The sequence below is a fragment of the Candida metapsilosis genome, assembly GCF_017655625.1.
Source record: "Candida metapsilosis strain BP57 chromosome Unknown scaffold1, whole genome shotgun sequence".
NCBI lineage: Eukaryota > Fungi > Ascomycota > Pichiomycetes > Serinales > Debaryomycetaceae > Lodderomyces > Lodderomyces metapsilosis.
In genome coordinates, this window is record NW_027138159.1 from 2964412 (window position 1) to 2981449 (window position 17038).

Consider the following 17038-nt stretch of genomic DNA (forward strand, 5'->3'; position numbering starts at 1 on the left):
TTTTTTTCTTTATGCTCTTCGAATTGCCAATACAACAAATTGAATCTTTTTGGTTACATATCAAACTTTCAAGACCAAAGGCTCTTTCGTTCTTTCATTAATGACTCCACCACTTACCCCTATACAACTAGACAAACAAGCAATCAGTGGGATAACTGGTTCCATATCTTTAGCATGCTGGATTATTGTATTTGCTCCCCAGATATATGAGAACTTTACAAGAAAATCATCCGAAGGTTTATCTTTAACTTTTATTATATTATGGTTAGCCGGAGATGTGTTTAATGTATTAGGAGCAGTCATGCAAGGCCTACTACCAACAATGATTGTGCTAGCTGTGTATTATACTTTGGCTGATATCGTTCTACTTTGGCAATGCTTGGTGTATGGAGATGGTAACGATAATAAAGAAAAGATCAAGCCCGATTTCACCCATTTATCACCAGCAACTCCTATAAATGAGGATGTGTTGGAGTCTGCATATTCGCATAGCTCAAGTTTACAAACTAGAGGTGAGGAAGGTAGTATACGATCAGGCGCTAGATCATCAAAATTGCAAACTGCTTTACTCAACACTTTAATGGTCTCATTGGTTATTATATCTGGTATAGCAGGGTGGTACATTTCCTACGTCAAAGACTCACGTCGCAAACACCCTGGTGGAAATCATCGTCCTGAAGATCTTGTATTTGATCCACTAGCTCAAACTTTTGGTTGGCTATGCGCTGTTTTATATTTGGGATCCAGAGTGCCACAAATTATTTTAAACTACGAACGGAAATCGTGTGAAGGTATTTCATTTATGTTTTTCCTATTTGCATGTTTGGGCAATTTAACATATGTCATTTCTATCTTATCGATAGATACAAGTTTGCATTACTTGTGGGTAAACAGCTCCTGGTTAGCTGGATCATTGGGTACTTTGGCTTTGGACTTTACTATATTTGTCCAGTTCTTTCTATACAATGGAACCGAAGATGATATTTGTGATAGTGAAAGTGAGTTCACTTCCTCTTCCGTTGATGAACCTTTGCTTGGAGAAGGTGTCAACACGTATGGGACTAATAGGAATTAAGGATAGAGTATAGTGAAGCAAGTAGAATTGGATAGATTGTGTGTATTTAGAGATGACTCAATAACGTTGATGTGAACACACTGCACTTAATGCTGAATAGAGGTAGCAATATGTTCGATAACAATCTTCACGATTGCCTCGGATTTAAATTTTTTGTTACCCGCATTTAAGGGATTAGTGATTTGCAACATTTTAACTTTATTTTTTTCTTTCGTTTTGTTTAAAATACGAAAACAAAATAAAATACCCACGGCACTGTTTTATCTAAGAGGCAAAGAATAAATCCTTCAACAAAGTCGACTCATCAGTTAATATAATATTCGTTTTCTGTGCTGAATTACTATGTCTGAGTCTACGCCAAGGGCTGAATCTACAATGACTAGTTTCCTGACTCCCGAAAACGGCTCAAACGGATCTAGGGAAATCGCAACACCAGAGGGGCACACTATTAAAAAAAGAAATAGGCCCAGTTTAGTGTGTTTTCCTTGTAGAAAGAAGAAAATAAAATGTGACAAAGGAAAGCCATGTCTGATGTGTGTCAAGAATAACATTGCTAGTCAATGTGTATACGATCAGAGACTATTATCCAGGGAAGAAGGTAAAGCAAGGAAAAATGGTGGTGATGCTAAAACCACAACAAAGAAACGCAAATTGCCAACCTCTGTCTCACTACTCCAAAGTAGTACCACTGCATCTTCAGAAGCTTCCTCTAGCGACAAAGACCAACGAAACAATGGTATCATTCTGCCTGGCTCATCCAATGATGTTTGTGTGATCATGAGGAAGTCCGATTTAGAAGAACTTCAATCAAAGTTGAAACAGTATGAATCGATGGTGTCCCTGCCATTAAGCGCTCGGAAAAAGCAAGATACTACCCCAAAGTCACGAAAAGACAAGAATATTGTTTACAATAGATCCATAAATTCTTACAAGGGGGTGATTTTCACGACGCATGAGCAAGCAAGACCAGGATATGTGCCTCTTACAGATATGCTGTCGGACCAGTCTGATACTTACGATATTGAACAATCTGAAACAACTGAAATTCATCTTGACGAGGTCTGCAAACGTGAGGAGTATTTGGCTGGTGTCAATCCGTATAGTGACCCCAATGATGTGATTTCACTTTATTCTCAAGTTTACTCCAGCAATGATGGCTCAAAAACCAGAAGCTTGTATCCCTTGTCCTGGTCATATTCGGTTAGAAACAGTGCTTCGTTGAAGGCGCTTAGGACCTTTGCTACGAAACAAAAAAATAAGGACGATTTCAAAAGCGTAAATTTTGGGATGCCTTGTGATCCTATGAAAAAATTTGTGGAGCCGGTAGATGAAAGGCTAAAAAGTGCTTTGAATTATGACGAAAGTACTGTTTCTCGATTCGAAGCTAGGACAAAAGCTTCCGAAGATGATAAGTTGATTAAGGAGAGATCTCGTAGCGTTTCTGAAGCGCCTGGTGCGGTAAATATGTCAACTTTGGCATTGGAGTTGAGTGTCTTGGGTGGATTAAGAGACCACGAGATGACTTTGATTGAACAAATCCGAACATTTATGCCAACAAAAAGAGTTATCTGGTTGCACATCAACCGATTCATGTACTTGCTATATCCATTTTTCCCTTACGTTATTGAGGATGATTTTAGAAGCTCGATTGCAAATATTATTGGCAAAGAATCATACGAAGAGATCAAACCCGATGTAAAAGTTTTACATCGAGGTGACTTTGCCCAAATTGGGATCTTGTTTATCATGCTAAGGCTATCCTACTTGTCTTTATTCCACAATAGAGGGTTTTACAATGAGAAAATCCTCTCCAAAAGTATTCTCTCCCCAGATGAGTCTGAGAAGAAGTTTCTTTTGTTGAATCAAATTGAAATTGGTGCAGCTGAAATTGCACACACATGTTTCCGTTATTTAGAGAGGTTGGGTAGAGTGAGTGTTCCGATGTTGCAATGTGGAGTATTTTTACGACTTTATAGAGTTTTCGCTCCGGAGGAGGGAGACGGTTTAGAAGGAGGATATGGTCAGATTCAAAACAGCATCTTGGTTTCCATGTCGTACATGCTAGGGTTGAATAGGGAGCCTGATAAGACACCTGATTTCAAAGATGATAAAATGAAAAATTTGTACAGAAAGATATGGTACTTTGTTGTGCTGTCTGAATTTAATTCAGCGATCTTGTTTGGATCGCCAGTACTGGTTAGAAGAGAAAGCTATGATACAAAGACGCCATTCTTTACCTGGCAAAATTCAAATCTGAGGAATAGAGAAACCGACCAAACCTCGTTATTTGCCTATATGTCTACAATAATTGGTGGACCAATTGAACGGGTTGTTGCGTTGTATTCTAATGTTCAAGGAGATGTGAAGGTGATGGAGTTAACAACTCATCTCAATACGATTGAAATAGGTGCAAAAAAGCTTTTCGGTAAACTTGAAGACTATATGCACTCCTTGGAAGAACAGAACTCGAGATATCATATGAATAAGATCTCCAAGGCTGGAAGTTTGTTAAAAGTGTATTCATTTTTGATGTTGAACTATTGCTTCTTGTTTAACTTCTACGAAAAAGTAAACAATACATTGAGCTACTATTATCTAAAGAAGATGTTGACCTTGTCTATGGGTGAAGTACTAGTATCTTGTTTTGCGTTGATAACAAAAAGTCAAGAAATATTCGGAGAAGGGGCAGATTTATTTATTAATCCTTCCATTATTCAATTATTGACAAGAATCAGTGATATATGTATCGTTGGGATTGTGCGCTCAAACTTTTCTCTTTATAAAGCGCGGGCTAGTATTAAGAAAGGCCAAGAGATGAGCCCAGAAGATAAAAAATTTGCCGCCTCGCTAAATCGTTTTATCACAGCCATGGAAAAAAGTTGCCGGATTTGCTTGATTGGAATATCCATTTTGAGTAAGAGGTATTTTTTTGCTTGGGAGGTTGCAAGATCTCAAAACTACTACTTGAAGCTAGTGACCAGTTCCGCATTTTATAAAGAGATTAACATTGCTGGTTTGGATTTCGCAAATCCCACAACAGAAAGAATGGCTCATATTGTTGACTTTGTTGAAGCTAATTTGGAAAAGTTGAAGAGCAATGTTGAAAAGTATTGTCAAGAAGTTGGTATTGAATCATTGTTCAAAAAGAGTGATTGTGAGAACCAAAAGGAAGCAGAAGAAAAGTCAACAAATGAGAGCAATAATAAGCCCTTTGTGGATATCTCAAGGAGCCATGATCAACTATCACTGAGTCTAAATACACCTGGCAGCGTTGATTCATCTGGTTTATACTTTTCTGGGTTTGATGATTTACAATTTGACAATAGTGAGCAAATCGATTCCATTTGGTTACAAATGTTGTCGTTGAAAACAAACAACCAAAACACAGGGATTCTACAGTACAACAATCTATTTCAGCAACAGCCGGGTATAGTAAGCGAGGCCAGTGTAAGTGACTTTGGATACGGATGCTTGCCTTATGAGAACAGTTCCAATCCTCAAGCTCAGCACTCCAACCCATATTATGGAAATATGCAAACTTCGCAGCCAATATCAAACACGCGGAGACAACTGACTGTCGGTGCAGCACAAAATCAACCTCAAACGAGCAATGTTCAAGGCGTTGCTGCTCCGCAAGGCCAAGTTCCTCAACCTAATCTTTTCAATTATACTGAGATGTTTGATGATTTACCCTTAGATAAACTTTTTAATAGGTAGATATTTATCTATTTTGTAATATTATGTTTAATTATATCCGTTATTCTGCACGGCTATGGTTTTCTCGCTCTTACCCAAATCGGAAATCTCGGGAAACTTTTTTCTTTTTGTTTTGTATTTTTCTCGGTTCAAACACACACACGCAGTTCACCCTGTTTAAAGTTTTTAAATTTCAAAAATCATTTAACTACCAAAGGGAACAAAAAAAATAAATAAATAAATAAATCATTCATTCATTTATTTGCCACCAGATCCATCGTAACTTTGAAATCGATAGATTTGTGCTAAGTCATGTCAGCCTCAGCAGATGTTCAGCCTCCTTCACAAGCCGTGATAAAAGAGGAACAAAATCAGCCCACTCAGCAACATCGCAGAAGAAAAAGACCGAGTATGGTCTGCATAAATTGTAAAAAGAGAAAAATCAAATGTGACCGAAAACTACCATGCTCAAACTGTGTGAAAGCCAGGGGCAACATTCGATGTTCGTATGATGAAGAAGGATTCAATGATTTAGCAGAACAACCAGGCCCGGAGTTTCAACCATATCAGCAAAGCGCAAAACAACCATTACAATTTGTAAACACTGTTTCTCCTAGTAATACAGCGGGCTCTTCTGTTTCATCAAGCAGAAAGAGAAGCAACACGAGTCAAGATAGCAGTAGCAGCAAGAAGCTGAAAGATTCGGAACAATTATCAAACTCGTTGCTTGAAATCAAAATGTTGAAACAAAGATTGGAGTCTATTGAAAGTAACCTTCATCAAAATGATCATGGTAGTGGAAATTCACCAAACCACTATGCACCAGGCAACAAGAATTTCAAATTTCCCCAAACAATGCCGTATTCAGTTCCTTCACCAGTGTTGCCTCGCCCAACAGTACAGCCTCTGTTGTCAACCATTTACAACTTGTCAAATACGAGGACTCCTTCCACAATACAACTACCTTCTTTAAAAGATCATATGCCCTCGTCTCATGAGTCTCCAGTGAGCAGTTCAATGTCCGGTCATCTGATTGCATCCACAGCGACGTCTCCAAACTATATTCCCCCTGAGTCAAGAGCCAACTTGCTGGGCGTTAACCCTTATTTGAATGAAGTAGAGACTATCAATTTTTATGAACATTATTCTTCTGTGTGTTGCAAAGATTTTATGAGAGTTAATTATGGACCATTTGCCTGGACTTCGATGATGAAACGAGATGAAGGGTTGAGCGCACTTTGGGGATTTATAAGCAAGCAAAAGGAAAGCTCACAAAATTTTATTGTTTGCCCCGTTAGCAATGAAGTGACCCAGGAGAATACACAAGTTGTTGTTAGTGACAATAACGAGTCCGACATTAAATTTCGTAAGCGGATGTTGGAGACCAATGGATACAACGATGTTGTACCTTACAACATGCTTAAATCCAAGTTGAAGTCAAAGCCTAATAAGGAGACATTACAGTTGGAGTTGACATTGTTTGACAATCAACTTGGTTGTGAGTTATTATTGATTGATAGAATCCGGAAAATTCTTCCAAGCAAGAAAGTGGTTTGGAAATTAATTGATAGGTTTTTTGAATGGTGCTATCCATTTATGCCCTTTTTGGATGAGGAGGAGTTTATTGGATGGACCAAAAAGGTCTTTGGCCCTCGTTCATATGATGATGTTCCATTCAAAGAATTAAAGATTGAAAAGAGACTAGACTTGGCTTTGGTGGGGACCTTATTAATAGCAATGAGGTTGGCATATTTGTCACTCTTTTCAAATAAGGCACTGGAAAATGAAGAAAGATTAAACACAACCGATCCTAGTCCGAAAGCTCAAGATACAAAGTATCTTATGCAGAACCCAATTGGTCTTGAAGTTATTGAAATTGCAAGATTTTGCTTTTATCAATTTGATATATTGAGAAGAGCAAATTTGCCTTTGATTCAGTTAGCATTGTTTATGAAGATTTACTACATGTTTGCTCCTGAAGATGGTGATGACGGTGATGGAGCAGATTCAAATGGTCTTTCCGCGTTGGTGGTTCAGATGGCATTTTCTTTAGGGCTCAACCGTGAGCCTGAGAGTTTTCCTGATGTATTAATGGACAAGAAAAAGAACCATATTGGTAGGAAGATATGGCATCTCATTGTCATGTCCGATCTCTACCAGGCTTATTCGTACGGAAGTCCTATGCTTATCAATCCAGATAGCTACGATACAAAATTTCCGTACGCGACCGAAGAGAACTCCAATTTGAAGAATAAGGAATTAGACAAGTACATTACTGGCCTCTACTTTGCTAAAGATAATGGAATGCAAAATGTTTTAAGACAACTTCTTAATAGGATACTTAGCTTGACTGGAAAGACTAAGCTTAGCGAGTTGACGAACTTAATCAGTGAGTTGGAGGTGAGAATGAATCAATCGTATGGTTCTTTGAGAGAGTGTTTGCAAACGAATACGTATAGCACTCATGTTTTTGCAAGGAATTTCCCTGCCAAGCACTATATTTCTATGAAATCATTCCTTGTGTCCACCTTTTATCATATTTTCCTCCATTATGAAAATAAGGATGTCCAACTAACCTATTTTTACCTCAAAAAGATTGTTCAAATTGCCGCTATAGATTTAATGCCACATTACTTTGAATTGATGGGTAATAGTGCCGTGATTTGCGACATGTTTATCAATCCCAAGTTACAGCAGATTATTCATAAATTAAATCAACTCAATATAGCCGTGATAATCAGAGTTAACTTGACCATTTACAGATTGAAATCGCAAGCTGATCATGCATCGAGGTGCATGACGGATAATGCTTACTATGAATACTATAAAGAGTTGTGCAAGTTTTCTTCTTGTTTAACTAGATCTGCTGAAGTTTCAATTGCAGCAGTATCGAAATTGAGTTCAAGGTATTTTTATGCTTGGAAATTGACAAAAAGTCATTCGTATTTCTTGAAAGTGGTTACGTCAATGGATTTCTATAATGACGATCTTGTTAAAGCTAATCACAGCGTCAGATTCCCCAACTTCTCGACTGCACAAATAAGAGAATTGGTTAATTTGTGTGAAGGTACATTGCGTAAGTTGGGTAAAGTTGATATGATGGGTAAAGAATTTTGCAATGATGTTACCTACAGTCAATATTCGAGTAACGACGCATCGTCTGCTTCATCAACATCTAGAGACTCGGTTAATCTATCAACCCCAACCAGTGATAGTTCAGTTGGTGAGTTTACTAAAGAGTTTGGCTTGGACTATCTCAATAACGAGGAAATCGATCGTATTTGGTTGCAATTGTTGTCCCAAAACCAGCAGCAGCAAAGTCAGCCAGTGAACTATGGAACACCCCAACCTCTGCAGCAACAACTGAGTTTTCAAAATTATCAACTACAGCCGCAGCACCAACAACCACAGCCACAAGCACAACAGCAGCCACAGCAATCAGTTGGAAACTCGGGATCTTATGTTCCTCCCCAACGAGGTTTCGGAATGCCTCCCACTCCAAACTGGCAAAGCGGAGCTGCTTTCAACCCAGTCGATGTGCCTGTGACGCCTGGGTATGTGGCGACTGCAGGAATGGATGATGTCAATCTGTTTGATTTTTTTAACGATCTACCTCTTGATCAAGTGTTTTCTAACTAACAAAGTTTGTATTTAATATGAGAGTTTGTGATTATTGCCTTTGTAGTGTGATTCTACGATTGTTCTATCTCTTATGAATTCCTCTTCACAGTTACATCCGCTCCTACAAGCCCATTATCCGATTAAATGATTTTGTAATTACTATACAAGTTAAACTTCTACTAGTTTAAGCGGCAGAAGCAGCAGCCTTAGCTTTCCTAGCCAATTTGTCGTTAGCTTTAGAACCCATGATACCACCACCCCAGTGTTTCTTGTTTTCTTCGTATTTTTGCAAGTAGTTAGCGTCAATAGTTGAAATCAATTTTGATAATTCACCTTCATCAGCAGATGAAACTTCAGTCAAAGCAGCAACAGATGAGGTCTTTTTGTGAACCAAAGTTCCCAATCTAGCCTTACCCTTGACGATAGCGTATGGGACACCCATCTTCTTACATAAAGCTGGTAAAAAGACAACCAATTCAATTGGGTCAACATCGTTGGCAATAAGAACCAATTTAGCCTTCTTGTTTTCGATAAGGGAAACAACGTGGTTCAAACCGTATTTGACGACAACTGGCTTTGGTGAAGCATCCTTAGCGGATTTACCTTCAGCAACAGCAGCAGCTTCCTTGGTCAATCTTTCCTTCTTTTCAGCAGCAGTTTCTGGTCTGTACTTGTTGAACAATTTGAAAGCTTGAGTAGCAGTGTTCTTGTCCAAAGTGTGGTTAAATTGAGCGATAGATGGTGGGACCTTCAATCTGAGGGACAAGATCTTCTTTTGTCTTTGTAATCTAACGTATTCTGGCCATTTAACAAATCTAGACAAGTTTCTCTTTGGTTGGATTGATTGACCAATACCAAAGTTCTTTGGGGTAGATTCGAGTAATGGGTTTTTAGCTTCAGCGGTTTTGCTTGACTTGGCAGCAAATGGGGCTGGTGCCACCTTCTTTCCTTTTGGAGCCATGGTATTTACTGTTGATCTGGTTATAGGGATGGATAAACCGCTCTCTTGAAAATTTATTTTTTGCGTGAAAGAATATTGTCTTTGTTCGCAGTAATGTTTGCGTGCGAAGAGCCCAACTTGGTCATGTGATGTGGTGGGACTGTTTTTTGAAAAGTTAGTGTCGCAAAACAGTGTCACAATTACACGATAGTCTTTTAAACTTAAATCGATTGAAATCTATAAAATCTACCCCGTTATTAAAACTATATTAAACCCGAACTGAATATATCCTTTGGCATTTAAGCCCCTCTTCTTATAGCAATGCTGCTACTTTATTTCTGTTTTAGCCACCCACCTGCTATTGCACCACCCTTTAACTGTAAATTGAGTTTTAGATACCCCCAGATTGGGAGCTTTGCCATTAAACTCCCACTTACCACCAGGCAAGACTCCTGCTGGTTTTATACTTGGCTTCAAATCCCACGGTAAATATTTACTATGCTTTCTTGTTAGTGATGGCGTATGAGTGACCACCAGATTATCAGCAACACAAATGTAATCCTCATAATCGATACTTTGGTCTGGAGACTTGTCAAGTCTAGGCTTGAGCACTACTGAGTTCCAAAGCTTTTCTCTTGACGAGTTGGAGATGTGATATATGTTGTACTTTTTATGAAATGATTTCAAATGTGGATTATTCACAATGATGGACATTAACTCCTCTTGTGAAAGCAGATTGGGAAGTGTTTTCGAATTGACACGTGCATTGTAATCGTACGCATATAGTCTAAGAAACTGTGGATTGATACGATGGTCTCTGTTCTTAAAGGATGGCTTGATTTGTTCTTGACTAATGTCATGATCATGTTTGGCTTCAAAGAATGTGATCAATTCCTGTGATGGAACTTCCTCGGCAATGACTGCTGCTGGTTTCTCCTCCGCAACTGAAATTATATCCACACTGACATCTGATAATGCTCTTGAGACAAGTCTATCTTTTATTGCCTTTAGTGATATTGTAAGATTGGAATAAAGAGATTGTTTTGGTTGGTATTTGTCGAGCACTTTACTCAAGCATTCTCTTGAGGTAGCTTTGTGGAGCTTGGGAGATTTGGTTAATGGTTCTGACTTGCTTGGAGCTTCAAATGAAACAAACGTGGAAAGTGGTGAAGAACTCGGTGTCAAGTATGGCGTAAGTGACTTTGTATCCGCCTCTATGACCCTTGGAGCAGCTACAGTTGAAGATGTGGTTGTCAAAAATGCCGTTGTAGTGGACGGAGTGCTGGTCAAAGACAATGGTGAAGACCCGTTTAAAGAAAGTAACGAAATTCCTGATCTGCTGCTTTCTATACTGTGGCCACAACTTGAATTGTTGCTAGTTGAGTAGTATGATGGGTAGCTTTGAAGGAATGAAGGTTCTTTAAACTGATCTGATGAAGTTGAGCAGGAAGAGTATGATATATCGTCTAGCGAGTCGTACTCCTCTTCTGAACAATTACTTTCATCTGAATTGGTCTCATCAAAGGAGTCATCCAATGGGTGCTTCAAAAATGGTGCTTTAGACGGTGTAATTGTAGTTGGTATTTTCTCTTTTGACGGTACATTTGCCCTATATTTTTGAATCTTGATAGGTTTGTTTTTAGTCGATGTGAGTGGGCGGTGTTGTTGTTGCAGAGCATGTACTTCTTCTTGAAACTCTGGATTAGACTCTGGTTCCTGATCCATATCGATATACATCCTTGCCAAAGTAATAAGTGTTGGTTAAGTTTATGTTTGCATAATCTGTCTGGTAAAGAATATTTAGAACCAATGGAACAAAGCGGAAATATAATATAGTGATGCGACCCAAAAAAATAATATGAAAATAATATCGAGTCCTGAATGCAGAATAAAGTAAATGTTATTGGTCTATAGGCTGCTGACGTGGTCGTATTTGTATTCAAAGGTAAAAATGAAGACCTAATGTAGTGTTTAAAAAAATAAAGGAGTTGGAAATTTGTGTGTTTTTTTATGTACAGAAGTACAGAAGTACGTTCTGCTTTCTTTTCTTCGTCAGATTTTACTTTACATTTTTGTGTTATATACCACAACAAAATGCACTGCACCATTATTCAAAGGTCTTTCGTCTAAAATTTGTAGAATGTCTCTACTATACACTCTTGTTATGTTGCATTGCATGTGTACCGCTGACCTACAGATGGAAGACCATTAAGAGAGTATGAAGATAGCTGCTTCTCTTCTACGGCAATCCTATGTCAACTGGTAAGAATGTCATCCCTTTGTATTGTGTGTTAAAACAGACTGCAGATTAAAGATAAAGGAGCACATAATCATCTTTTTTTGAAATTGTACGATTTTCGTTTTTGATGCCGTATGGAAAAATCTACCGCCGAAAAAAGAACTTTTTAACGCCATATACATTATATCCACGCAAATGATCCATTTCTTTCTCTCTCACCCTTTCACCTTTTCTCAGCCCCACTTCTGTCACGGAGTCGATCTAATTATCACCGTTGGAGCTCTTAGCAGTCAGAAGAAAAATGGATGATCATAAAAAAAAGAACGGAGTTCAGATTATAGCAAACTAAAGTAAAGTGGGTTAAATTGTAGATAAAATTGCGCTTCTGTTGGGAATTTCAGAGATAAGGGAAATCACGGTCATATATTAATCAGTTACGTCGGAAACAAAATTATGTTACAGTTGCTGTGCATGTCAAATTGGTCACTCAACTGTGGAAACTGTGGCTCTTTTCTATTCGTTTATTCGTTATCTCTCTACATTTACACCTGGATAAATTTTGGCACAATTCTAACGCCAAAATTAAAAGTTTAGATTCCATCGGAGTTATATTCTGGGGTATCATAACCTTTAAATTTGACTCTGTTAGCAACATGCTTATTGTTCTCAACTCTCAGCTTCCCCACGCGTCTCATAGACTTGCAACAAGTAGTTGAAATTGAAAGGCATCAAGAAAAAGAATAAGGTTCTAGATCTGGATTACAAGAAAAAAAACGGTCACACAAAGACTATTTTTAGAAAAAGCTTCTTCACAAATGAGTTCAAATGCCGTTTTCTTTCAATTAAAAAATGTGGCAAACTGAATATGGCATTTTGTAAGAACAATATTGCCTTACAAAGACTACAAAGACTTTTGTTTGTTTGTGCTTGCCTCGCTTATAGTCGGCATTGACGTATTTGTGATCAATCGAGATCCATTGACAGCTCTAATCCAATCTAACATTTTTTTTGTATTGCTTAAAACCTATATATCTGGATTCTCATAATCCATATCATTTAATGTTTGTAGTTCAAAAGTCTCATCGTCGTCTGCACCACCTGTAGCAAAGTCTCTTGATCTTCGCTGCTGTCCATCATTCAATCTATTATACTTTGCATGTAATCGTCTACTCTGTTTGTCTCTGATTTTCCTTCTCCTTCGCAAAATCATGCCAAAGCTACCCACAGCTCGTTTGAATGGATTGATTGAGTAAAACTCATCGAAAATTTCGTCAATTTGTTCCAATTCAATACCTTTGGTTTCTGGGTAAAACAATATAACACAAACGATACTTATAAAACATGAGCCAGCAGGGAATAAGTACATGGCCCATTTGATATTGTGACGCATGATGGGGGCAAATAAACCAACGATAAAATTACTCAACCAGTTGCAAGCGACTGCAAGTGACACTCCCTTGGATCTAACTGAAAGTGGATATGATTCTCCAGATAACAAAAATGGAATAGGTCCAAATCCGAACCCAAAGGACGCATTGTAAATAATGACTAGCACTGCAACAACTGAAGCAGTATATGATCGATTAAGAAGCATGAAAACTGACACCAAGACTAAACAAATACCCATTGCTAATCCACTGCTAATCAATATTGGTCGTCTACCCCATCGATCAACAAGAAACCATGGTGGGATAGTTGATAGTAAGTATATGATACCATTAACTCCGGTCATTAATAACGCACCGGCATCATCAAAGCCAGCTTCTTGGAAAACCAGTGGTGCATAATACGAAATGATATTGATTCCATTCAATTGGGCAAAAATCAATGATGAACAAGCAACAAATACTCTTTTCTTGTAATGTCTTAATAAGTGTTTCCAAGTACGTTCTGCTTTAGGAGTCATTTTCCGTTCACGTAAGATTGAATTTTTGATCATGAAAAATTCACTTTTGGGTTTAGTTGATTTGGGATGAGAATCATATAACAAACTCAAGACATTAAAGCCCTGCTGATCCATATCATTATCTAATAACCAACGAGGACTTTCAACAATGAAAAATCCACCAATAAATAATACAAATGCAATTGCAACTTGAATAAATAATGGCAATCTCCAACTCAAATGAGCTAAAAAGGAATGAGGCTTTTGTCTTGTATCGCCAATATTTTGAATAAAATAACAAAAATAATCAACCCAAACACTAAGGGCATACCCGGTAATATTACCAGTAAACTCACCACAAACCAATTTACCTCTTTCTTCACTTGGACTAATTTCACATTGATAAGATGGAACAATGGTTGAAAGGATTCCCACACCAATTCCACTAAACACTCTCCCCACAGCAAAAACAAACATATTGGGGCAAAATGATTGTAATAAACCACCAATCATGAAAATAAACGTACCCAACAATATGGTTCTTTTTCTACCAAAAGAATCAGATATTTTGGCCACTAATATGGAGCTTACCATGGCACCAATTTCCAAAATTGAAATAACAAACCCAATCATGGCTGGCCCCGGTGAATTGAAAAACCCATTAAACGTATCAAAGGCAAGTATACCACTGCAAACACCTTGCTCATACCCAAACAAACTGACAAATAAACTGACAAATGCTGATGTGAAATAGACCAATCTGTTTCCTTTAAATGTAAGTTTCAGCGTATAGGCTTTATTGTTGAAATCTATTGCGTAATGATTTCCAAATTCATCAGTAAATGAATCAGAAGAGCTGCGCTCTAAATCATCGTCTTTGTCCTCTCCTGAATGCTTAAACTGTATAGGGTCGAATCTGTCAAAATCATCCTCATCCTCGTCTTCTTCTGCATGTTCCAGCAGACTACTTCCGAATTCACTATGTTTAAAGTTTTTACTACTGTTGGCTTTTGCATCATCATTAGTAAAAGTAGACTGTTCCCCGGGAGGTGAAGATGTTAATGGTTCGGTGGCGTGAATAGATGCCGGTTCTTCAATGGATAAGATGTTTTGGTCAGAAAATGGATCTTGATGATTGCTTAGTGGATTATATGACATTTTCCCACTCGACTCATTGACCTTCAGCTACTAGAATATGTATATATGTGTGTGTATTTGATTGATCGCCTATGTTTATGAACTCTTTTACTACCTTAGTAAAGTGTCCTTTAGTTGAAACTTGTTTGAATATTTGAGAGTCTGGATTGTGTTTGTTGAATTGATTGATTGTTTTTTCTTGTGTGTGTTTTAATTTTCGTTTGTTGGTGTTTTTCAGTGACGTAATTTTTGTGTAAAGTTCGGTCATTAACTCTCTCCGTGTGGGCTGGTTGGAAGAGGAAAGACTGCTGGTCTTGTATATTACAATGCAAGTACAGTCTAAAGGAAGTATATTGAAAACTGATTTGTATAAAACAAAATAAGGTACCGTTAAACTACATATTAAGCTTTTGAAAAGTATGCTGCTGCATGATTATTGCGAGGCGGGGGAGGAGAGCTGGGGGGCGGCGAGGGTCAATAAAAAATAAAATTATAAACTTTATTTTGCACCCACAATCAAAAAAAATTAAAAGAATTGTTTATTAATGATAAAACTATCTACAAATGTAACTGCTATTTCTATCTAGGTGCACAGTTTATACCTTCTTTGATTTGAAATAACTCTCAATGTAAAAAGCAGCAAATAATGCAGTCAATGGTGTCAAATATGCAACATTAATCAACAATGGCAATGCCTTTTCTGGAGTACCGATACAATTAACCAATTCCATATGTTCAGGACTAACCATCTTGTTGGTGTCAATAATCCAAACAAAACTATGCAATACTGCAATGCTTCCTCCGAGAACAAATTGAGTAATTTGCATTGATGTCAACAGCTTTTTAAACACTTGGGGAACTTTAATATGTAAACAAGATAATGTAAAGTAGAAATACATCAACGAATGGATAAATGAGTTGAATACAACAAAAATCCAAATTGGTGGTGATTGATATCTAACTCCTGCCCACATACACATCATTGCTCCTGCATGATGATAACTTTGCAATAAGGAGGATGGACGTCCTTTAAGAAGAATAACAAGTGTGTCAATAACTTCATAAAATTTGGAGATATAAAACCAAAACCCTAAAATCTCCAAATTATGCATCCCTTGAGCTGATGTAATTACTCTTGAAAAAATTCCACTATTTGGATCACAAACACTTTGGAAAAACACATCTAATTTTTGTAAAGTGTAATTTTCAATTTTCAAACTTTCATAAAATGATGGAATCAATTCTAATTTGTAAATGTCCATGGTGGATGCAATGGTTGAAGTCATTCTAATAAAACTCCATACCGAATAAACACATAAGAAGATATTATGCAAAATGACAAAAAGTTTGAAAAGTGAAGTCTTGGCGATGGAATAAGGAGCAGCTGGTAATCTCTTTTTACCCTGGGTCTGCTTGTCATTGCTTGATTTTTCCAATTGGTGTTGTTTTCGAATTTGTCTATTTCTAACAACTTTATTCATAAGATGTACCGAAGTGAAATAAATAATAGCAATAGTCAACGGAGTAGATCCTCTCATTGTGAATTCATACAATTGAGTTAAATATTGATTAGTGAATGGACTCGGAGGGATCGGCGTTTCAAACACTGGAAATTTGCTCCAGGCCTCTGCACTAGGAAGACCAAATTTCATCAACATTGTCTCTTAAATAGGTAATGTTGTGTGGGAATATGTGGTGGTGTCTAAAGCTGACTTGTATTTTGAGATGAGAAGAAGAAGACGAAGATGATGAAATGGGAAATTTTCAGACATTTTTATACGAGAAAACAAACACGACAAAGCAGGGTTATGTATTGCGCTAAAAAATCAAATGCTAGTAAGAAAGACCCAAAGATTTATTTACTTTTACCTTTTTCCTCTACTGTGTTAAGCTCTTTTGGTTTTGTACCATTTTGATGTATAAATAGATGAGACTACATGTCCTTGGTGGGTGTGTGTGTGTATTGTTATTATTAGTTCTGTATGGATTGTTCCATTTTAGGTAAACCTGCGTCTGACTTTTTTCATTTCTTTGTTTTACTTACTACTACTTGTACACACAAAACCAACAGAATGTTGGGTAGATTTTTTTTTAAACTCCGATTTTATGTTTGATTGGATACGAGTGACCAGAAGCATGTCGAATCTGAGGCACTGGCGTACCGGACCTACCATATATAGCAAACTTACTCAATACGTGGGCTCTGGCTTGGCTACTCACAAGGAATCACTTTTACTGTACTTGGAATTTGTTCCATCCCATCGGCAGATTGTAAAAACTTCAAACAGATTAAAGAGAAAAAACGGAAAAATCCCTCTTCAACCTCGGCTAAATTCTACTTTTAATACCCGCGCAAAACCCAACAAAATAGTGAAGAGCATACTAAGTTCCTCAAAGAATATATAATCTGATAAGAGTATGGGGTGTACCCTACTGGGTAAAGAA

The 17038-nt window shown here is 37.5% G+C and overlaps 6 protein-coding genes across 6 annotated transcripts; 2 read left to right on the forward strand and 4 right to left on the reverse strand. All coding sequences in view use genetic code 12, as the record gives it.

Annotated features, from left to right (window-relative positions):
• Positions 1 to 100: 100 nt before the first annotated feature.
• ZCF35 (Zcf35p) lies at positions 101 to 4792 on the forward strand (the record flags this gene model as incomplete). The annotated part of the gene is made up of 2 exons (XM_067690050.1): positions 101 to 1053; positions 1633 to 4792. The coding sequence occupies 2 exons, from the start codon at positions 101 to 103 to the stop codon at positions 4790 to 4792; spliced, it is 4113 nt and encodes a 1370-aa protein (XP_067551339.1).
• A 291-nt stretch (positions 4793 to 5083) lies between these two features.
• On the forward strand, positions 5084 to 8410 carry MRR1 (Mrr1p; the record flags this gene model as incomplete). Its single annotated transcript, XM_067690051.1, has 2 exons — positions 5084 to 5180; positions 5256 to 8410. 2 exons carry the CDS (start codon positions 5084 to 5086, stop codon positions 8408 to 8410), a joined length of 3252 nt encoding a protein of 1083 aa, XP_067551340.1.
• Positions 8411 to 8576: 166 nt separating this feature from the next.
• On the reverse strand, positions 8577 to 9353 carry RPL8B (60S ribosomal protein eL8; the record flags this gene model as incomplete). Its single annotated transcript, XM_067690053.1, has 1 exon — positions 8577 to 9353. One exon carries the CDS (start codon positions 9351 to 9353, stop codon positions 8577 to 8579), a length of 777 nt encoding a protein of 258 aa, XP_067551341.1.
• A 306-nt stretch (positions 9354 to 9659) lies between these two features.
• On the reverse strand, positions 9660 to 11069 carry I9W82_001321 (uncharacterized protein; the record flags this gene model as incomplete). Its single annotated transcript, XM_067690054.1, has 1 exon — positions 9660 to 11069. One exon carries the CDS (start codon positions 11067 to 11069, stop codon positions 9660 to 9662), a length of 1410 nt encoding a protein of 469 aa, XP_067551342.1.
• Positions 11070 to 12595: 1526 nt separating this feature from the next.
• HGT5 (Hgt5p) lies at positions 12596 to 14614 on the reverse strand (the record flags this gene model as incomplete). Its single annotated transcript, XM_067690055.1, has 1 exon — positions 12596 to 14614. The coding sequence occupies one exon, from the start codon at positions 14612 to 14614 to the stop codon at positions 12596 to 12598; it is 2019 nt and encodes a 672-aa protein (XP_067551343.1).
• A 575-nt stretch (positions 14615 to 15189) lies between these two features.
• On the reverse strand, positions 15190 to 16251 carry I9W82_001323 (uncharacterized protein; the record flags this gene model as incomplete). Its single annotated transcript, XM_067690056.1, has 1 exon — positions 15190 to 16251. One exon carries the CDS (start codon positions 16249 to 16251, stop codon positions 15190 to 15192), a length of 1062 nt encoding a protein of 353 aa, XP_067551344.1.
• Positions 16252 to 17038: the final 787 nt, after the last annotated feature.